The sequence below is a fragment of the Epinephelus lanceolatus genome, chromosome 24 (assembly GCF_041903045.1).
Source record: "Epinephelus lanceolatus isolate andai-2023 chromosome 24, ASM4190304v1, whole genome shotgun sequence".
Classification (NCBI taxonomy): domain Eukaryota; kingdom Metazoa; phylum Chordata; class Actinopteri; order Perciformes; family Serranidae; genus Epinephelus; species Epinephelus lanceolatus.
In genome coordinates this window covers 18,573,383-18,590,952 of record NC_135757.1, presented here as the reverse complement: position 1 = coordinate 18,590,952, position 17,570 = coordinate 18,573,383, and the positions used below count along the sequence as shown (strand labels likewise).

At 44.4% G+C, this 17,570-nt stretch overlaps 1 protein-coding gene across 4 annotated transcripts in view; it reads left to right on the top strand.

Moving 5' to 3' along the window:
• The first annotated feature begins 480 nt into the window (after nucleotides 1-480).
• The window catches only part of obsl1a (obscurin like cytoskeletal adaptor 1a), an 18,056-nt gene continuing 966 nt past the window's right edge, over nucleotides 481-17,570 (top strand). Inside the window, exons 1-26 of one of the 4 annotated variants that reach the window (XM_078165958.1) lie at nucleotides 481-1,157; nucleotides 1,816-1,939; nucleotides 3,253-3,512; nucleotides 4,498-5,769; nucleotides 7,369-7,638; nucleotides 7,808-8,068; nucleotides 8,192-8,497; nucleotides 8,810-9,076; nucleotides 9,169-9,444; nucleotides 9,736-9,850; nucleotides 9,984-10,144; nucleotides 10,323-10,595; nucleotides 10,714-10,989; nucleotides 11,121-11,396; nucleotides 11,507-11,779; nucleotides 11,869-12,144; nucleotides 12,237-12,506; nucleotides 12,592-12,858; nucleotides 12,930-13,199; nucleotides 13,288-13,554; nucleotides 14,050-14,316; nucleotides 14,502-14,614; nucleotides 14,747-14,900; nucleotides 16,550-16,711; nucleotides 16,998-17,102; nucleotides 17,200-17,466. In XM_078165958.1, the coding sequence (XP_078022084.1) occupies nucleotides 4,587-5,769; nucleotides 7,369-7,638; nucleotides 7,808-8,068; nucleotides 8,192-8,497; nucleotides 8,810-9,076; nucleotides 9,169-9,444; nucleotides 9,736-9,850; nucleotides 9,984-10,144; nucleotides 10,323-10,595; nucleotides 10,714-10,989; nucleotides 11,121-11,396; nucleotides 11,507-11,779; nucleotides 11,869-12,144; nucleotides 12,237-12,506; nucleotides 12,592-12,858; nucleotides 12,930-13,199; nucleotides 13,288-13,554; nucleotides 14,050-14,316; nucleotides 14,502-14,614; nucleotides 14,747-14,900; nucleotides 16,550-16,711; nucleotides 16,998-17,102; nucleotides 17,200-17,466 (6,355 nt within the window). In that variant the 5' untranslated portion in view covers nucleotides 481-1,157; nucleotides 1,816-1,939; nucleotides 3,253-3,512; nucleotides 4,498-4,586. The other 3 variants (XM_078165957.1, XM_078165960.1, XM_033616192.2) reach the window with 3 other exon arrangements.

Below are 17,570 nucleotides of genomic sequence, written 5' to 3'. Positions count from 1 at the left end.
TTCTTCTAAATGATTTGAACTTACTCTTTCTGCAAACCAGTCTCCAGGCTGTGTAGCGAGATGAGCCTCCTGCATCCAAAATGCTTGTAAAACTTTCATTTGTAATTGTGAAAAAAGGGTCCATAATCCTCAACTGGGAAAAAGGGCAGAAACCAGGCGGGGAGAAAACTAAAAACCTTAATGTGACCCCAGATCACCGAGATGCCAATTCGCAAGGGGCGAATGAAGCTCAGCGCAAGTTCAATAAGGAAGACTTTCTTTATGCTTCATCCATTCACAATTTCCTCTCTATCCCACTCCCACCACTTCCACCCAATTTTTACCTGACAAATTTCAGACATTGCAGATTCATACAGGATTAAGATCATTTACAACCTCTGCAATTATTTCAAATTACCAGAGATCCCCAGGTAATTCTAGTCCCATGTGAATAAGGCTTCTACAGAATCTGAACTAATTCTTTCAAACTCTGTGGCCGCTTCTGCCTTGCCCTCTGCCAGGCCGGCCATGACCACATTCCAACTGTCAGTGCCGTCAGCGGACCCAGACTCTTCTCGGTCTAGCCCTTTAATGGTTCCCCCTTTGGGAGCTTTAACATCTTTAGCTCCTCATTTAGTTGGTTGTCCTGGTTCCAGCCAGATGGCTCCACGCCGGACCACACGGCAAACTGCTGGCCAGCACCCAAATGTACACCGTCTTCCACGAGCAGCTGGAGATGTCCGGGCTGCTAGTCCCCCTGCTCCTGTGTCCAATGCAGTCTCTGCTTTGTTTAGACCTTGGAGCTAGTTTGCCATGTTAGCCTTAATTTGTTGATCGTCGGGACAACGATCCAGGGAGGAGGGGTAGGATGTAGCAGCATAGAGGTGCTTATTGTCATTGTTTACAATGTGTGCCGCTGGGGGCCGCTAATGAGGTGGGCCGGTATAAAAGCGGCAGTCCTCCCACTGGTTCTTTTTTTGTGCTCCCATCGTCGCCTCTGCGTCACTTCCGGGTCGGAGGTCGTCTGGTCCGACAGGGCGACTGTCTGTGTGCTGCTCTGGCCCCCCTGTATGCGCTGCTGCGTTTGTTGGCTGTGGTAAACGCTGGTGGCTGCATGGAGCCCTCTCTCCCCCTCCCTCCTCTCGTGTGAGTGTGTGTGTGCCCGCGCTGCTGAAAAGGTGCTAACTGTAGCCAGCTTATCGGGCCGCTGCTGTTTTGTCGCCGCTGCTGCTTTGTTTCCGCTGCTGCTTTGTCTCCTGTTGTATCTCCTGCTTGCCTCCATCACGTCTGCCGTTTGTCTCTGCTGCTGCTTGTCCTCACGGCACGGTGGCACGCTGCGGCACTGTAAGCCGCTCCGCAGCTCTGCTTCCACCATAGGCACTATTGCTCTGTTTCACGTCTGGAGCAGGACGGTTGCTCGTCCGCCCGTCGCGGGCTGAGACATTATTTTTAACCGGGGTTTGGTCCCCCGCATTTTGAGTGAATGAGTGTGTGAGAGTGTGGGTTATATTCTATTAGCTTGTTTATTTTTATATTGTTTGGGTTGAACCTGATTTTGTTTGTTTGTATAATTTATTTGTTAATTAGGTTAATTTGAGAGATTTTGTATATGTAATTGGATAATTGTTTGGGGTTTGTTTTCTTTATTTAGCATTAATTTCTTTTTTGCTTTGTCTATATTTGAGTATTTCAATTGGGCAGTTATTAGTTGTTACATTTTGTTAAGTTTAAACTTGTGATCTGCCCATTAATTACAATTTTTGTTAAATTTTGATTTATTGATTTTGTTTGTTTCATTGCAACCCCACTAATTTGTTTTATCATTCCCCTTTTCAGTTGCTGGAGGCCGGTGGTGGTGGTGCTGGTGTTTGGTGGTGGTATCCATCCTTCCGTCTTGTCCGCTGTGTTCCTGGGAGTGGGAGTAGTCCTTGTCCACTCACTAGGCCTCAGCCCTGATTAGGTTCTTTCCCCCTCCCTGTGTGAATGTTTTTTTTTTAAAGAAAAATGATTGTTTAATAAAAAGTCTATTTTTTTAAACTTGGAACCACGTCTCATGCCCCTTTGAGTAAACGAACCTGTGTGTCTTGTATTGAAGAAGTAATTCCCTGGGTGAAATTCCCAGGGTGGCGTTGTCGAGCCCTTTTCTTGGTAACAGTATTGGCTTTATATCCTTTCACCTCCACCTCGCCACACTATAAAACGGCTTCAGTTCTCTGTCAGAAATTGCTGTCTGACAGCAAGATAAAGCACTGAAAATATTCTAAATATAGCATATACAACTGATATTGATCATTTTTGGAGGCTAAGACACATTTGGTTGCTGCCCCCAGCCAAAGCAGTACATTGCTTTGCTTCTGTGTCTGCACTCCTGACTGCTTCTCCAAACTGGAGGCGTGCTGAGAGACATCGACTGTAGGTAGTACACTGACCATGGATAAGTACTTCATACACCCCAAGTAAGTGCTTCCTTTAATTCTAGTAGCTCAATTAAAGGAAGCAGAACACACTTTTCATCCTTCTTGTTTTCAATGCTGATGAGATATTACAGCTGTTTCCTAACACCCTGATAGTGAGGATTTCACTTGCCAGGTAATAACAGGCTTAAATGGTTCCAACACTTGGGTAATCTTTTCCTTATCACTGTCCCATACATCACAGAGCACAGCCTCTCTACACATCTCTAGTCATTTTTGTAATGCAGACTTTTTAATCATTGTTTTCTGTCATTGAATCACTGCTTTACATAAATCTTTTTCTAATACAGACGTGACTCTAATTTGACCTTATTTATGGGTCAGCATGACTCATGACTGAAGGAGCTCCAGCAGGTGGGGTGTCCTTTCTCTTCTGAGGTTTAACTCGGGATATCTGTTGAGCTGAGTGATCCATGGCAGAGCTCAGCCTCCCCTCTATCTTTAGTGAGCCACGCTCAGTGAATGGACAGCCTAACTTTATCTGGCCCACTGTCATCGAAGCTGCTGGTATTTTTAGGTGGTGGCTTGCAGTGGCAGCAGCTGCGAAAGCATTTAATGCCCCCTACCACCCCCCACCCCCCCATTCCAACTCTCTCTCTCTCTTTAGCTGTTGGACAATGACAGTATCAGAGCTGACGCAGACACCAAGCACTCGGCTGAAGGACTGTGGTCATATTCCTCTCTGCCACCTGCAACCTCGCACCAAACCAAGGGGACGCAACCAAGACATGACACCTGCGACTAAAAGCCTCAAAGTGTGAATGGAAGATTAATTTTTCTTATTTTTTACGACTCTCAGTGACCAGGAGGTGTGTCAAATGTGAGCCAGGATCCACAAACAAACAAAGAGAAGAGGAACAAGAGCTGAAGAGTTTTACAGAGCTTCACAACAGAGCAACAGAAAGATTATCTGCCATTTCTACCAATCAAGGAATAATCTAAAGACGGGCCAAAGCTTTTATGTGTTCACTGATGCTGGACTGAACTTTGCGAGGACATAATTTTAAAGTAAACTTCACATCATGGACAGAATGCTTTAACGACGCGACTCAAATAGTGGTAAGTTTATCCTTTTTTCAGTTTCCTGTCTCATGTCTCGCTTGCCTCTTCTTCTCGACATTCAGGCCTGTTTAAGTAGATTCATTTCTATCCATGAGTAGCTGAGCCTGTCTCATGTTTTAACTGATTATGAGAATTATGAAATATCAGACATGCTACCCGAAGAGCTATTTCCTAGCCAAGACATGAGCACATGACTACATGATTCATGCTGTTTAGATGATGTGCATCAGATGGTGATGGGTAGAGTGTGGTGCGTCATATAGCAGGGACGGATAATGCCAAATGAAAGATGGTGACAACATGAGGGAATCAAATGAGTCATATGAGAGAGACCCTTATCAATAGAGATGAATTCAGCTTTAAATAGTGAATGACAACAATACAAAGACAATCTATCAGGAAGTATACAGCTGACATTTATGCTCCACACATACATAAACCAATAGGTAAGTTTTGTCTTAGTGGGTGCAGACTGCAGTTTGTGTGCTATGTGACACATGGTCTCCGGTGTCTTTTTTTGGACAGACTACTTTATAAATACACTCCTCAATGAGCTACAGCACCAGCTGAGAGACGACACAGAGTGGTTTACGTTTGCTCAAATCCTACTTTACTAAACCACCAAGCATGTGATAAACACCTTGCCAAACATGTTCAGTTAAGCCTTGGTAACTTTGCAAAGTATTTTGAATATCTGAAACACGGTAATACACTCCTCTCTGCGTTAAATCATCCAAATCAGATTTCTGATCATAATATAGTCCTTCCATTTGTCTTTCAAGGTTTTCTTTCAAAAATATTTTGCATTTGACAATAAGGACACTAAGAACAATAAGTCACTACAGTCAAAGCAAGAAAACTCTCCATTTTGTGTTTGGATGTGACTTTGGGTGTGTGCAAAGGCGAGAGGTCTGAGCACGTTCTGCAAATTTTTAATCTGTTTCAATTCCCTAATCAAATACATATTTTCTTCATCTTACAGCTCCTTCATCAAAGATAAGAGGTTCTAATCGAGGTGATCCAGGAACAAAGAAAATTCTACATACAAACCACAGTGAGGGTGACTTCATCATGGATATTTTTGGAGGCGCTCCTCGTGTTTTGGGCTACCCACGCCCTGTGGTGGCACAGTGTGGCACAGACGCCATACTGAGGTGCCAAATCGGTGGGGACCCTCGTCCTGATGTGATCTGGGAGCGTAAAAACGTCCAGATCGTGTCTGAGGGACGCTATAAGCTCTCTGAGGAGGGAAAAGCTTACCTGCTGACCATCACTGGAGTGACTCTGCAGGATGCTGGCCAGTATATCTGCAAGGCCAGAAACAGTGTAGGTGAAACCTACGCAGCAGCCTCCCTCAAAGTGGAAGGAGAGGCCCAGCCACAGGAAGGTGGGCAATTAGGGGTCAACGGCGTGCAGCAAACATTGAAAGAAAATGGAGAATTTGAAGGACACCAGAATGGCTACTGCACAGTCAACAATGGTGAACACAGGAGAGAAAATGGAGAGGGGCTAAATGGAGAACACAAAGGGAAGTTTCATGAAAAACAAGAGGAGGTTGATTTAACGTCTGATGATAAACCACGATTCCTCATCAAGCCTCTCTCTCTGCGCGTGGATCGGGGAGAAGATGCCGCCTTCTCCTGCAAACTCTGGGGCACTCCTCTGCCCGAGGTGATGTGGGAGAAAGACGGGAAGAAGCTGAACGACATCTTCGAAAGTGCGCACTTCAGTGTGAGCAATCAAGATGGCGGCTGGTTCCAGCTCAAGATCTACAGGACGCGCATGCCAGACAAAGGCGTCTACACCTGCAGGGCTGTCAACTGCCACGGTGAGGCCTTGGCTGGTGCTGTCCTTCTTGTTGAGCCTGTACCGGAACGGGAGGAGAGTAAAATGTCTTCAAACAGTCATTCTAACAGCCAGTGGTCGCCGAAGCACAGGGGCGGGAGGCTCAGTTTGGCAAGGGTCATCGAGGAGCAGTCTGTCAACATGTCTAAAGCCAAGAAGTTTGCGGTGACAGAGGGGAAGCACGCTAAGTTCCGCTGCTTTGTGACCGGGAAGCCCAAGCCAGAGATTATCTGGAAGAAAGACAGGGTTCCCCTAGAGCCTGGGAGGCGTCATCTGATATTTGAGGACAGAGAGGGTTACTACACGCTGAAGGTTCTGTACTGTAAAGTGCAAGATACAGGACTCTATGTGTGTGCAGCATCAAACGCTCTTGGAAACACCCTCAGTGCTGTCCACCTGTCCGTCAAAGGTAGGAGATAGCTCCCTGCTTTGCCTGCAATTCCAACTGGCTGAACACACAGATTTCCAAATGTAAAATGGTCTACATCGTTGTTCAAAGTGCCATTGCATTAGCTAGATGGAAAACCAATGCAAATATAATTAACTATTAAAAAATCCAAGGCACAGTCTTCATCATTCCAAACAACAAACAGAGAGCAAATAACACAATGAATTTCAAGGGATTCTGTGCCAGTGTCATTCTTGTCATTGTTGGTGAATACTTTAAAGAAACTACTAATACATGGACCCTAATATTCCATTAATAATCAGAATAATAGCCCAAACCGAATAAATGTGCCTCATGTAACCACCTCGATAGCCAGATCGGGAGGAACTGTTGACGGTGTTGAAGAATGGTGGTGTAAACCTTTGATGATCTGTTAAATGGGAAAATATTAGTGCCTCAAAGCAATGTAAATGCTAATCCAATCATCCCTCTCTGGTAGGAATAAATATTGTCTTTCTGCACACGTTTGTCAGATGTGGGGGTAACATCTGGTGACATGAGGGAAGTGTGCGCCACACCCAACGTGTAACAACAGCCGTTTCTACGCCCCTCCCTCTGCCAATTTTGACAGCGAATTATTAACAAATTCTAATTAATAAATGTATTCTTTGATTCTGAAACAGTAGCCTTATGTGATGTTGTTGCTAGAAGCTAAATTTTGAAGTTGAACATAACAATTGTCTATTAGTACCAGTAGAAGACGACCGTATATGAGAAATTTAGGGAACATCTGTAACTTATAACTACAGAAAATAACCTGGGTTGCTCTCTGTCTTTACTTTATATACTGAATGAATTGAATTTACTCAATAAGGTTGGAAAAAACTGTTCTGTCACATTTCAGCAGATTAGACACTTCACAGCAGGCCAAACCACTTTGCACAAGCCAAAAAAGGTTACATTCTGATTAAATGCTTTGGGACATGTAAACGCATATCTTATTAGATCACTTATGCTTCGATGTAAAAGTTCAGTTGGATTTCAATCAGACTGAAGAAATACTGTCCCTGAAACCTCTGCTATGGTGTCACTGATGCATCCCAACCACAAGTCGCACTTGAGCAGGCTAATTGCTTCATGTGCATTGTTGAAATGCATGGCATCACCTTTTAAAGTGGCTAATTATTTTATCCTAATCCCTTCATAATGGGCAGATAATTCTCAGGGTCACATGCCTTTTCATATGCACAGTTCTGCACAATGCCAGCTGCCTCTATCATAAGTGTCAGTTTAGTCTTGGGGTCAACATGCCAGTCCATAATGTACAGATAATGTGGAGTGGCTTTACAGCAACTGAGCAGAGCTTAATATCATTCAGTGGTGGCACGACAGATTCCAGCTAACTAGTAAGTTTGTACAACAATGAAATTATGTGACACTGCAAAACCGCTTTTCATTGTGTTGTTATAATCCCTATAAATCTTTGTATACATCTATTTTTGTCAGTTTCAGCCATGACTGAACACTGTAAGCTCCTCATGTCAGTACTGTCACAATAACCATCTCAAATCTGCACTTCATGTTAAGTTAAAGCACTTACCCATTTCCCTTGTTCTCCAGGCCCAGCTGTGCGGTTCAGGCGTCCATTAAGAGACGCAGAGGTGAAGGAAAGGGATGTCGCCATGCTGGAGTGTGAGGTGCCCGATGAGTCGCTCCCATCTGCCTGGTACCTGGAGGACCAGCGGCTGATGCCCAGCAGTAAATACGGGATGGAGCAGAAAGGAGCTACACGAAGACTGACCATCCGTGATGTTGGGACGGATGATGATGGGGTGTACCTCTGTGAGATGCCAGATGGGGCCAAGAGCATCGCAGAGCTTTCAGTTAAAGGTACTTAAACTTTTTTAATTTATAGATTAACGGGAACAGTTACCAGCAGTTTTAATGTACACCATCTTTGGATTTGCGACAGAGATTCACACTAACTGGAGCAGAAAGTTTAGCTAAAAAACTTGTCGTACAATACCAATGAACATAAATAAAATTTGTCTACTTACAGGTGCTATTGTTCGCAAACTTCCCCGGAAGCTGGAGGTCCTGGAGGGTGAAAATGCTGTGTTCTGCGTGGAGGTGGAGAACGACGACATGGAGATCCACTGGTTCAAAGACGGTTTGAAGCTACACGAAACTCACCAAACGATCCTGAAATCTTTCGGCAAAACTCACATTCTAGTCTTTGTCAACGTGGCCCATCACGACTCAGGGGTCGTGACCTTTGTGGCGGGACGATCCAAGACCTCATCGCGTCTCAAGGTTAAAGGTACATTTAGGAAAAACTAACCTGCATGTTTGTTTTGCAGTTTCCAGAATTGGTTTGCAAAATATCTTAAGCTTTGAGTTCTAGTTCTTTTAATTCTAAAACTTTGTTTTTTCCCTCTTTTAGCCACAAGACATTGTCCACCTATCTGCCCCGTGGGAATCAAAATGGATGTTGATCGACCCAACAGCGCCTTGCTCACCTGGGTTCCCGCCCCCAACAGCCAGACCTCCACCAGATCCATCTTTGTTGTGGAGAGACAGGAAGTGGGCTCCCAAGAGTGGCAGAAGTGTTTCACCTCGGAGACCGCCACGTCAGCTGAGGTTGGCGGTGACAGCGTGCCGTGCGAGGGCAACTACCGGTTCCGTGTCTGCTGTGTCAACAAGTATGGGCGAAGTGGCCATGTGGAGTTTCCCAAAGCAGTCCATCTGGGTGAGGAGGGATCATAATGTCGAGAATTAGGTTTTAAATGTCCAATTATTGACATATCTGCATCAGGACATCAAGACAGTCTTTCAAGACCACTAACGAGACAGGGGCCTTCAGATTTTTCCAACATTCTTTAAACAATGAAGTTCATGACGGGAATATCTGGTTCACGCAACTTCTGTTAAAGACTCTACCGAGGGATCCCAGCTATTTTTGTTTGGTTCATGTGATTTGTTTGGGTGTGTTTGTGCAATGATATAAAGTTCACTGAGTTTTTTGTTGACTTGTAATTCTACTTTGTTCCATTTTCCTCAGTTCCTGGGCCAAAGATCTGCAGTCGGCTTAAAGGCTGTGAGGTTGTGGTGGGAGAATACGCTCAGTTCGCCATCGAACTGTCTGCCCCGATGGTTGGAACCTGGTTCCTGAATAGCGCTCAGCTGCAGCATGGCGAACGATTTTCAATAACACAGTCTCAAACACGGCACTCATTAGTTATCCGTGACACTCGCGCCACAGATGACACAGCAGAGGTCACGTTCATAGCCAATGGGGTCCGAGATTCAGCTGTGCTAAAGGTCACACGTAGGTGTAACAATCTGTTGTTTTTGTTAAATTTAGCACGTGACAAACGCATTTCTTCGTTTGTTAATTTCTTTATGCTTATTTCTTTGCAGCTGCTGTGGTGAAATTCAGTCCTCTGTCAGACTTAGACAGCAATAAGAAGGTGACCACTGGTGACCCCATTGTGCTTTACTGTGAAGTCTCCCACCCCTTCGCAAATGTATCCTGGTTCAAAGACGGCAAGGAGCTCCAGGTGACAGACGGCCTCAACATCCAATCAGATGGGAACATGAGGAGGATTGTGATTCAATCAGCTGATGCATCTCACTCTGGAGTTTATACATGTGAATCAAAAGGGGATGTCATCACATTCAACGTGGACATTGCAGGTAAAAGGTTTTTGAAAAGCTGATAAAGTTAAGGTGTCATTATATACTTAAAAACTCCGTTTTAGTCACACATTTGCTATTTCCAACTTCTCAGATGTGCTTTTCAAATTTTTACATCATTATAAATTTAATAAGCAATATGAAATTGTGACCTTTTGCTCTAGTTAATCCATGTCTGGTTTATGATTTAGCCACATTGCAGTAGGAATACTTCATATCTTAAGAAGGCATGCTCTAGTACCTTGTGTTCCAGCTGTTGACATCCACTCTTCCCTCCTCCTGCTGTTTCAGGTCCTTCTGTGGAGTTCAAGCCGGTCCCAGAGGAGGAGCTCCATAAGAGCAGCATGGAGCTGGACCCCGTGGTGCTGCTCTGCCATGTTTCCGTAGATGATGCCGAAGTCGTGTGGTAAGACGATGAGAAATGAATTCCCGCTAGAAAAACCAAAAATAAATAATTATACAAATAATTAACTGGAAATTTTGAGTTTTGTTGCCTTGTTTTGAGTTTGTGAGTTGTCTGTGTGTGACTTGTGTCCCAGGTACAAGGATGGATGTGAGATCAAGCCCACTGACAACATCACTCTGCAGGCAGAGGGAACCATGAGGAGGCTGATCATCCGTTCTGCAGAAACCTCAGATGCTGGCAGCTACACCTGCCAGGCAGGAAACAATAGCATGGAGTTCACTGTCAATGTCAGAGGTACAGGAACCTGTCCGACTGCTGTTGGTCTGAGAAATATCTCAAGACACATCCAGTCTCTGTTGATTCATTGAATTTAAGAGACAAGATTTCACACACACACACACACACACACACACATTAGCTACGTTACAAATCTGATCTGACCTCACTCTGCTTCCCCTAACTACAAACACAGAGCCTCCTGTGATGATCGTGGAGCCAAAGGATGATGTTGTGATGGAGAGCTATATCTCAGAGGAGATCAACCTGCAGTGTGAGTTGTCTCGCTCCACTGGGAAGGTGCGGTGGTTTAAGGACGGCCAGGAGGTGGATGAAAGCAACAACCTCCAGCTTATATCTGAGGGTCCTTACAGGAGGCTGACCATCCGCAGCGGCTCGGTGGAGGATGGCGGAGAGTATGTCTGTGAAACAGATGGAGACACTGTCTTTTTCCAGCTTACTGTCAAGGGTAAGACTGAAATTTCCCTTAGTGTGCACTTCTGATTGTATCATACATTCAATACAAATCTGTGGAATTTCATGAGTACACAAAAAGGTTACATTTAACTGTCTTCCTCCTGCACCAGAGCCACTGGTAAGAATAATTTCCCCCAGTGAATCAGAGCTGGAACTGACCCATTTGGCCTCCGAGAGACTGGAGCTCAGCTGTGAGATCTCCAAGACAGACGCACCTGTTAGGTGGTACAAAGATGGCCTGGAGGTAGATGAGAGTCTGAACTTGATCCTGGAGGTGGATGGGGCTCACCGCCGGCTGGTTATACCCATGACCACTGTGGACGATACAGGGGAGTATGTATGTGACACTGAAGATGACTCGGTGGCCTTCCTGGTCACTGTTGAAGGTAAGAATGAGGACGTGAGGGTAACTATTTAGCATCCTGATAAATGGATACTCAATAAATGTATATATATATATTCATTAGCATTTCTACCATTAATGACTCTATCATCTTTGTTGACTTTATTCATTTAGAGCCACCAGTAATGCTTACTCTGCCCGAAAACATGCCTGACAAAGTGGAGAGTGTTGCCGGCAAACCAGTCGTGCTGGAGGTTGAGGTGTCCCGGCTAAGTGCAGAAGTCAAGTGGTGGCTAAATGGCAGAGAAATACAGGAGAGCAGTAACGTCACCATCACAGAGGACGGGCTCATCCACCGTCTGACTATTCACTCTCCCAACCCACAGGATTCTGGGAAATACACCTGTGATGCTGTTGATGATAAAATTGATTTCCAGGTCAAAGTTTCAGGTAAGAGGCAAAGTCAGGTCAGCTTTGGAGATGATTTCTGACCCAAAATGCAATTTTAAAGACCACTATAATGTTATATTGAGTGCCAATATGTAATTCTACATCATCAGAGCCTCCGGTGAAGATCCTAAGAAAGTCAGAGATTAAGACAAATCTTAAATCCCTGATTTCTGATGACATTGTGCTCGAGTGTGAGCTCTCCAGAGCCAACGCCGTCGCCAAATGGTACAAGGATAACTGTCGTATTAAAGGCGATGAAAGGTTTTGTGAAGAAGAAGGTGCTTTCCGCTCATTGGTCATACTAAACGCTGAACTCGGAGACTCAGGAGAGTACTTCCTGGATGTTGGAGATGACAGTATCAGCTTCCAGGTTTTGGTAGAAGGTACGTTTATTTAGTGAATTTAATTAAATAAGATTTTGTTTAAAAACTGTTCCTTACATAAATCATCTATCTCTTCCCCTTGGCTATAGAGCCTCCAGTGAAAATCGTGGGCAACTCAAGTGACCCTGACTACCAGGAAATGGTGGCAGGGGATGAATTGATCCTGGCCTGTGAAGTGTCCCGTGCCAACGCCCCTGTCCAGTGGTACTGCAACGATAGGCTGCTTACCTGTGACTCCCGAACCTATATTGAGAGCAACGGCACTCTAAGGAAAATTACCATCTCAGCTATCCAGCCCTCAGATTCTGGGAAGTACGTATGTGATGCTGTGGACGATAAGATGATGACCATTGTCAGGATTGAAGGTAAAAACACACAACGATGTCTCAAGAGTTATGATTATCAATATAATCTCAACGTTACTGAACATTTGGCTCTATTTTCTTTCTCATCAAAGAGCCTCCAGTTATATTTGTGAACAAGGAGGAAGACATTGTCGTGACGGGTTACGAAGCAGAGAGCGTGACCTTGACGAGCTACGTGTCTAAGGAAAGTGCTCACGTGCGTTGGCTGAAAGACTGGACGCCTGTTGAAGGCGAACGTACCCGAGCACTCGTGGAGGGCCACAAGCGCACCCTTACCATCGAGCCTTTGAGGCGCTCTGATGCTGGCGAGTATACTTGCGATGTCAACACCGACCAGATCCACTTCAGCTTGCTGGTGAAAGGTGAAATTTCAGTTTCAGCTTCATCTTGTCATACGATAAAATTGTAGAAAATTTCAGATTTGACTAAACTTTTTGTGTGTGTCAGAAATGAGAATCAAGTTTGTGAGGCTGCTCCGAGACACTGTAGCACATGCTGACGGTATGGTGACCCTTCGCTGTGAGGTGTGCAAGCCAAAAGCAGATGTCCAGTGGCTAAAGAATGGCGTGGAGTTGGTTCCAAGCAGGAGGTTCTCAATTCGGGCAGATGGAGTTGAGCGAAGCTTGACCATCCACCGTTTAACCAAAGAGGATGCTGGGGAGTACGCCTGTGAGTCCAGAGATGACCGGACTGCGGCAATGCTGAGGGTAGAAAGTAAGTATGCCTGTATTCAGTCTTTTCATATGTAAGTTAGCAGGTTCACTAATTTTCTTATGTCTCTTCAGTGCCTCGGGTGGTGGAGTTCCTCACAGAGCTCCACAACACCACTGTGCTGGAAGGAGAAGACGCCACCTTCAAGTGTGTGGTTTCTCCTGATGATGTCCAGTTGGTCTGGCTCATGGACAATGAGCCTATCACCCTGGGTGATCGTTTCCAGGCAAACCAGAATGGCCTGTGCCACACGTTGGTGATCAAGAAATGCGAGATACTGGACTGCTCGAGGATTACAGCAGAGGCAGAGGGACAAAGAAGCAAAGCCAGCCTCAAAGTTCAGGGTAAGGCCATTTAATGCATAGACAGGATATGGTGTATTACCGGAATTACCAGCAGTTCGTTGTAACCTTTATTTCTATCTCTCCTCAGAGGCTCAGGTCATGTTTGTCAAGAAAATGGAGGCTGTCGTGGCGGAGGAGTTTGGCAAAGCAACCTTGGAGACAGAGATCAGTATTGAGACAGGAGAGGTCCAGTGGATGAGGCAAGGGGTGGTCATCCAGCCCGGTCCCAGACACACGCTGGCCCAGAACGGCTGTAAACGCAGCCTGACCATCCAAAATCTGACTCTGTCAGACCGGGGAACCTATCGCTGCGAGACTCTGCATGACCGGACACAGGTCAAGCTCAACGTAGAACGTAAGTGGTTTGAGATGGGGTGTGGGTGACATGTTGCCAGAGGTGTTTAGACACAATGAGATATACTTTCTGAAATAGTAATTTGACACAGATGAGTTCTGCGTAACTAAACAGTACATACTCTTAGTGGTTTTCACAGGATGTCACATTGCAAAAAAATATACTTAGAATAGAAGGGCTCGACCTGTACGTGTGAAAACATTTTTGAAACACAGCCATGCTGAACAACACTGTGACAATGGACCACAGAGCTGCAGGTGTTATTTTTCTGATGCAATAAACTGAGCTGGGTCTATATTTAAAGCACCTTTTGTTGTCCTTGAAACACAGTGTTCTTTTAATGTACAGTGAAAGTGTTAGCTATGCCTTAAAGATGTGTGATTATGTTTAAAATGCAATTGTGAGATTCAATGTACTAAAAAGAAGTACATTATTGTATGTATTTATAAAACACTCCTCTCACTACATTCCTCTCCTTCATCTCTTCCAAATCAGTCCGTAAAATCTCCATCCGTAAAGGCCTCACCGACCAAGAAACCTTTGAACGAGAGACTGCCTCCTTTGAGGTGGAGCTGTCCCACACAGATGTGGAGGGAATCTGGCAGAAGGATGGCATCCGGGTGAAACCAAACAATCAGTGGCGGGTCAGCACAAATGGGCTAATCCATGGCCTCACCCTGTCCAACCTCACCCTGGAGGACACGGGTACTATCGTCTTCTCAGCCGAAGGGGTGCGCACCACTGCCAGGCTCACTGTCAATGGTAAATACTGGCCTTTGAACTACCTTATTAAGTGTTGGTAGGTCTTGATTTTGCAGTGTAAAACTATTCTACAGAGAATTAAACTAAATATATTTAAAGTTATTGTATAGATAAGAATATTACCACATGAGTAAGGTTAACTTGTTGGTTCACTGACTCACTGATTGGATTTCTTAAATTTGCAGAGACTCCAGTGTCTATCCTAAAAGTGCTAGAGGATGTCCGTGTGGAGGAGGAATTTCCAGTCACTCTGGAGTGTGAATTCTCCAGACAAAACATCGATGTCAGATGGCTTAAGGTAAAACAAATCAATAAATGCTCTCAGTGATCTTGACTATGTTTTGCCTTATTGTAGAAAAATGCAGGATGTGATAACAACAGATTTTAGACTCATGAGGAGTACCTCTGTCTCTTTGCTTCTGTGAGTCAGAACGGGAAGGAGCTGAAGCCAGGGAAGAACTGTCGGATCTACTCCATGGGCCGGAAGAAGTTCTTTCAGATCATGGAGTGCGCCCGTGCTGACTCTGGCACCTACACATGTGACACAGGGGAAATCAACACTTCCTGTTTGCTGGAGGTTTATGGTAAGGGCTGCTACAAAACACATCACATTAAAGCTCCAGTCGATAACTTTTATAACATAAGTTTTTGTCATATCTGCTAAGACTGTCACTATGTCCTGACATTTGTACATGAGACACAAACTGTGTAAAAAAAAAAAAAAAAAAAAAGAGAGAGAGATCATGTTCCTCCTCCTCTTCTTAGTGCTTCTAGTGGCAATAATCCATCTGTCTGAACAAAAACAACCAGTCAGAGCTGAGGAGACTCTTACCCAGCTGTCAACGTTATCAATCACTGCTTGTGAATTGCAGTCAATTGGTCAAACTAAGCAGCGCTGATCAAATATGAATGAAGATTCTGTTACTGCATTGTCTATTTCTTGACCCAAATGTTTTCAGAAACATATTTCAGTGCTGTGTTTAGCTGTATGAGAAAGTTTTGAAAAATACTGAAAACAGCCAAGCCAAAACCAAGCACCGCCCACCAGCCAGAGCAATCTTTCTCAGTGTATATCAGGGGTGTCAAACATATGGCCCGCCAAAGGGTCCAATCCAGGTAATGATTACCACTGATCATTACAGCAGTACAAAATGGCGGACTCACTAACGTTAAGAAGTTAGAAGAAAAAAATGCAAATGTTTATCTTGTACTGTTTTTTACTAATACCATTACTACTATTAATTTAAAATATTACATAAGGCCACAACAACATAACTACAAAGCCTAGTAAAGAATGGAGAGCCATTTTTCTGGGTTCTAGCCGCCCCCCGGCCCCCCTCTCCAGCTCCTTACACTTTACCTGCTCTCTGGGATCTCACCTGAACCCGGTAACACGCTGTAGGCTATCGCCATCTTGTCAAAGCAACTCACTGGTGCCCACTCAACTACCTCTACACTACTGAGAGGAGCATATTTGGAAAGAAAGAACATGAGAAAAAAACAAAAAATATCCGTCTCAAAATCAGCACGAGGAGAGCTAGTTTAGTTAGCTAGTTAGCAGTTAGCTGTTAGCAGTTAGCTTTTGACCGTTAGCAGTTAATTATCGTTGCCTCCAAGCAGCCAGTGGTCACAACAAGCAGCTAACCAAGGTTGCATTGATTTGCATTGTGAAGCGTTCAAGTTCTATAAGGTAATTTATAAGGTTCTCACGAGGTGTTCAATGTAATCTTGTAAAATGTAGCTTTTAGTGAGAAACTTGAATAAATGAAGCTGTTTGAAGGAGAAATGTGTTCATATTTTCACAGCACTTTAAAATAGATATTAGAGAGGGAATTATGATGTATCATATATAGCAAGCAGGGTTTTTGCTTATTTTTTAAAATATGTTTTTCATGTGAAAGAAGATTATGATATGATAAAGGTTGTTTCATAAATGTGTATTATTGAATTTGTGGTCATTGTGCTTGCCTAGGGCACCAAATGTGCTAGGACCACCACTGTTTACAGCTAAAATTATATTGAACACAATTTCAAACAACTAAGTATTTAGAAATGAACATTTTCATTACAATTTGTGATCTCATGTCTACTCAAAGTTTTATGTTGTGTTTGCAGATACCGAAACACTGTTGAGCTTATATTATATATCTCCATTCAGAGGTTACAATGACAAACGTGCTCATGTTTATGTCCTCTGATACTGCTGATCTAAATCTCTTTACTCATCTCACAGAGCACAAGTTGGAGGTAGTGCATGATCTGGAGGACCTTTACATTCAGGAGGACCAGAATGCTGTCTTCATGTGTGAGGTTTCTCTGGAGGAGGTCACTGGGGAGTGGTACAAAGACGGCCACAGGATCCGGCCCACCAGCACCATCAAGATCCGCACTGAAGGTCAGAAAAGAAGGAGGAATTGATCATTGATGGGACTGAGTGATTCTGATACACTTGATCACTTAATATGACAGGAAACAATAATTAGGAGCTCCTACTCAACTAGTGACACTAGAATGTAGGAGGACCTCTGGTGGGCAAATAGCGAATAGCAACAAAGGAAGGAGCAGGGAGCACAGTTGTATAAGAAGAAGCAAAACATTCAGCAGAAGATAAAACAGCATAAGTGTCTTGGACTACCAGGCGCCTCCAGCTGTAATGTAAACAGTCTGCTGTTCTCCTTCAGGGACCAAACACTTCCTCCTGATGTGTAACGTCACAGCTGAGGATCCTGGGGAAATCCGCTTTGTAGCCAGGGATGTCGAATCTACAGCATACCTTGAGGTAGAAGGTATGTCAGTTTTTACCTCTAGAAGATCTCCATTTTATGGCATAAATAGCTTAGCAATCTCCAATACAAATCCTCAAAACATTTCCTTTCACTTTAGAACTCCCTGTGTCCATTGTAAAACCCCTGCGAGATCGAACGGCCCTGGAGAAACACCGTGTGATCCTTGAATGTACTGTTTCCACACCTCGCTCCAGCGCCACCTGGTACAAGGGCAAAGAGGAGCTGGTTGGCTCAGATCGAGTAGAGATCCTGGCTGATGGCTGCTGCCACAAATTAGTGATCCAGCAGGTGGCTGTGGAGGATGAGGGCACCTACAGCATCGAGGTTGGGGAGCACACATCCAAAGCCAAGCTGATGGTGGAAGGTAAGTTGGGCGGAGAGCTGAAGGTGAATTAAACTACTTCAGCTCACAAAACTACCAAGTGTGGTTGGGTATGGTGGGTTTTAGCAACAGTAATGGGTATGTAA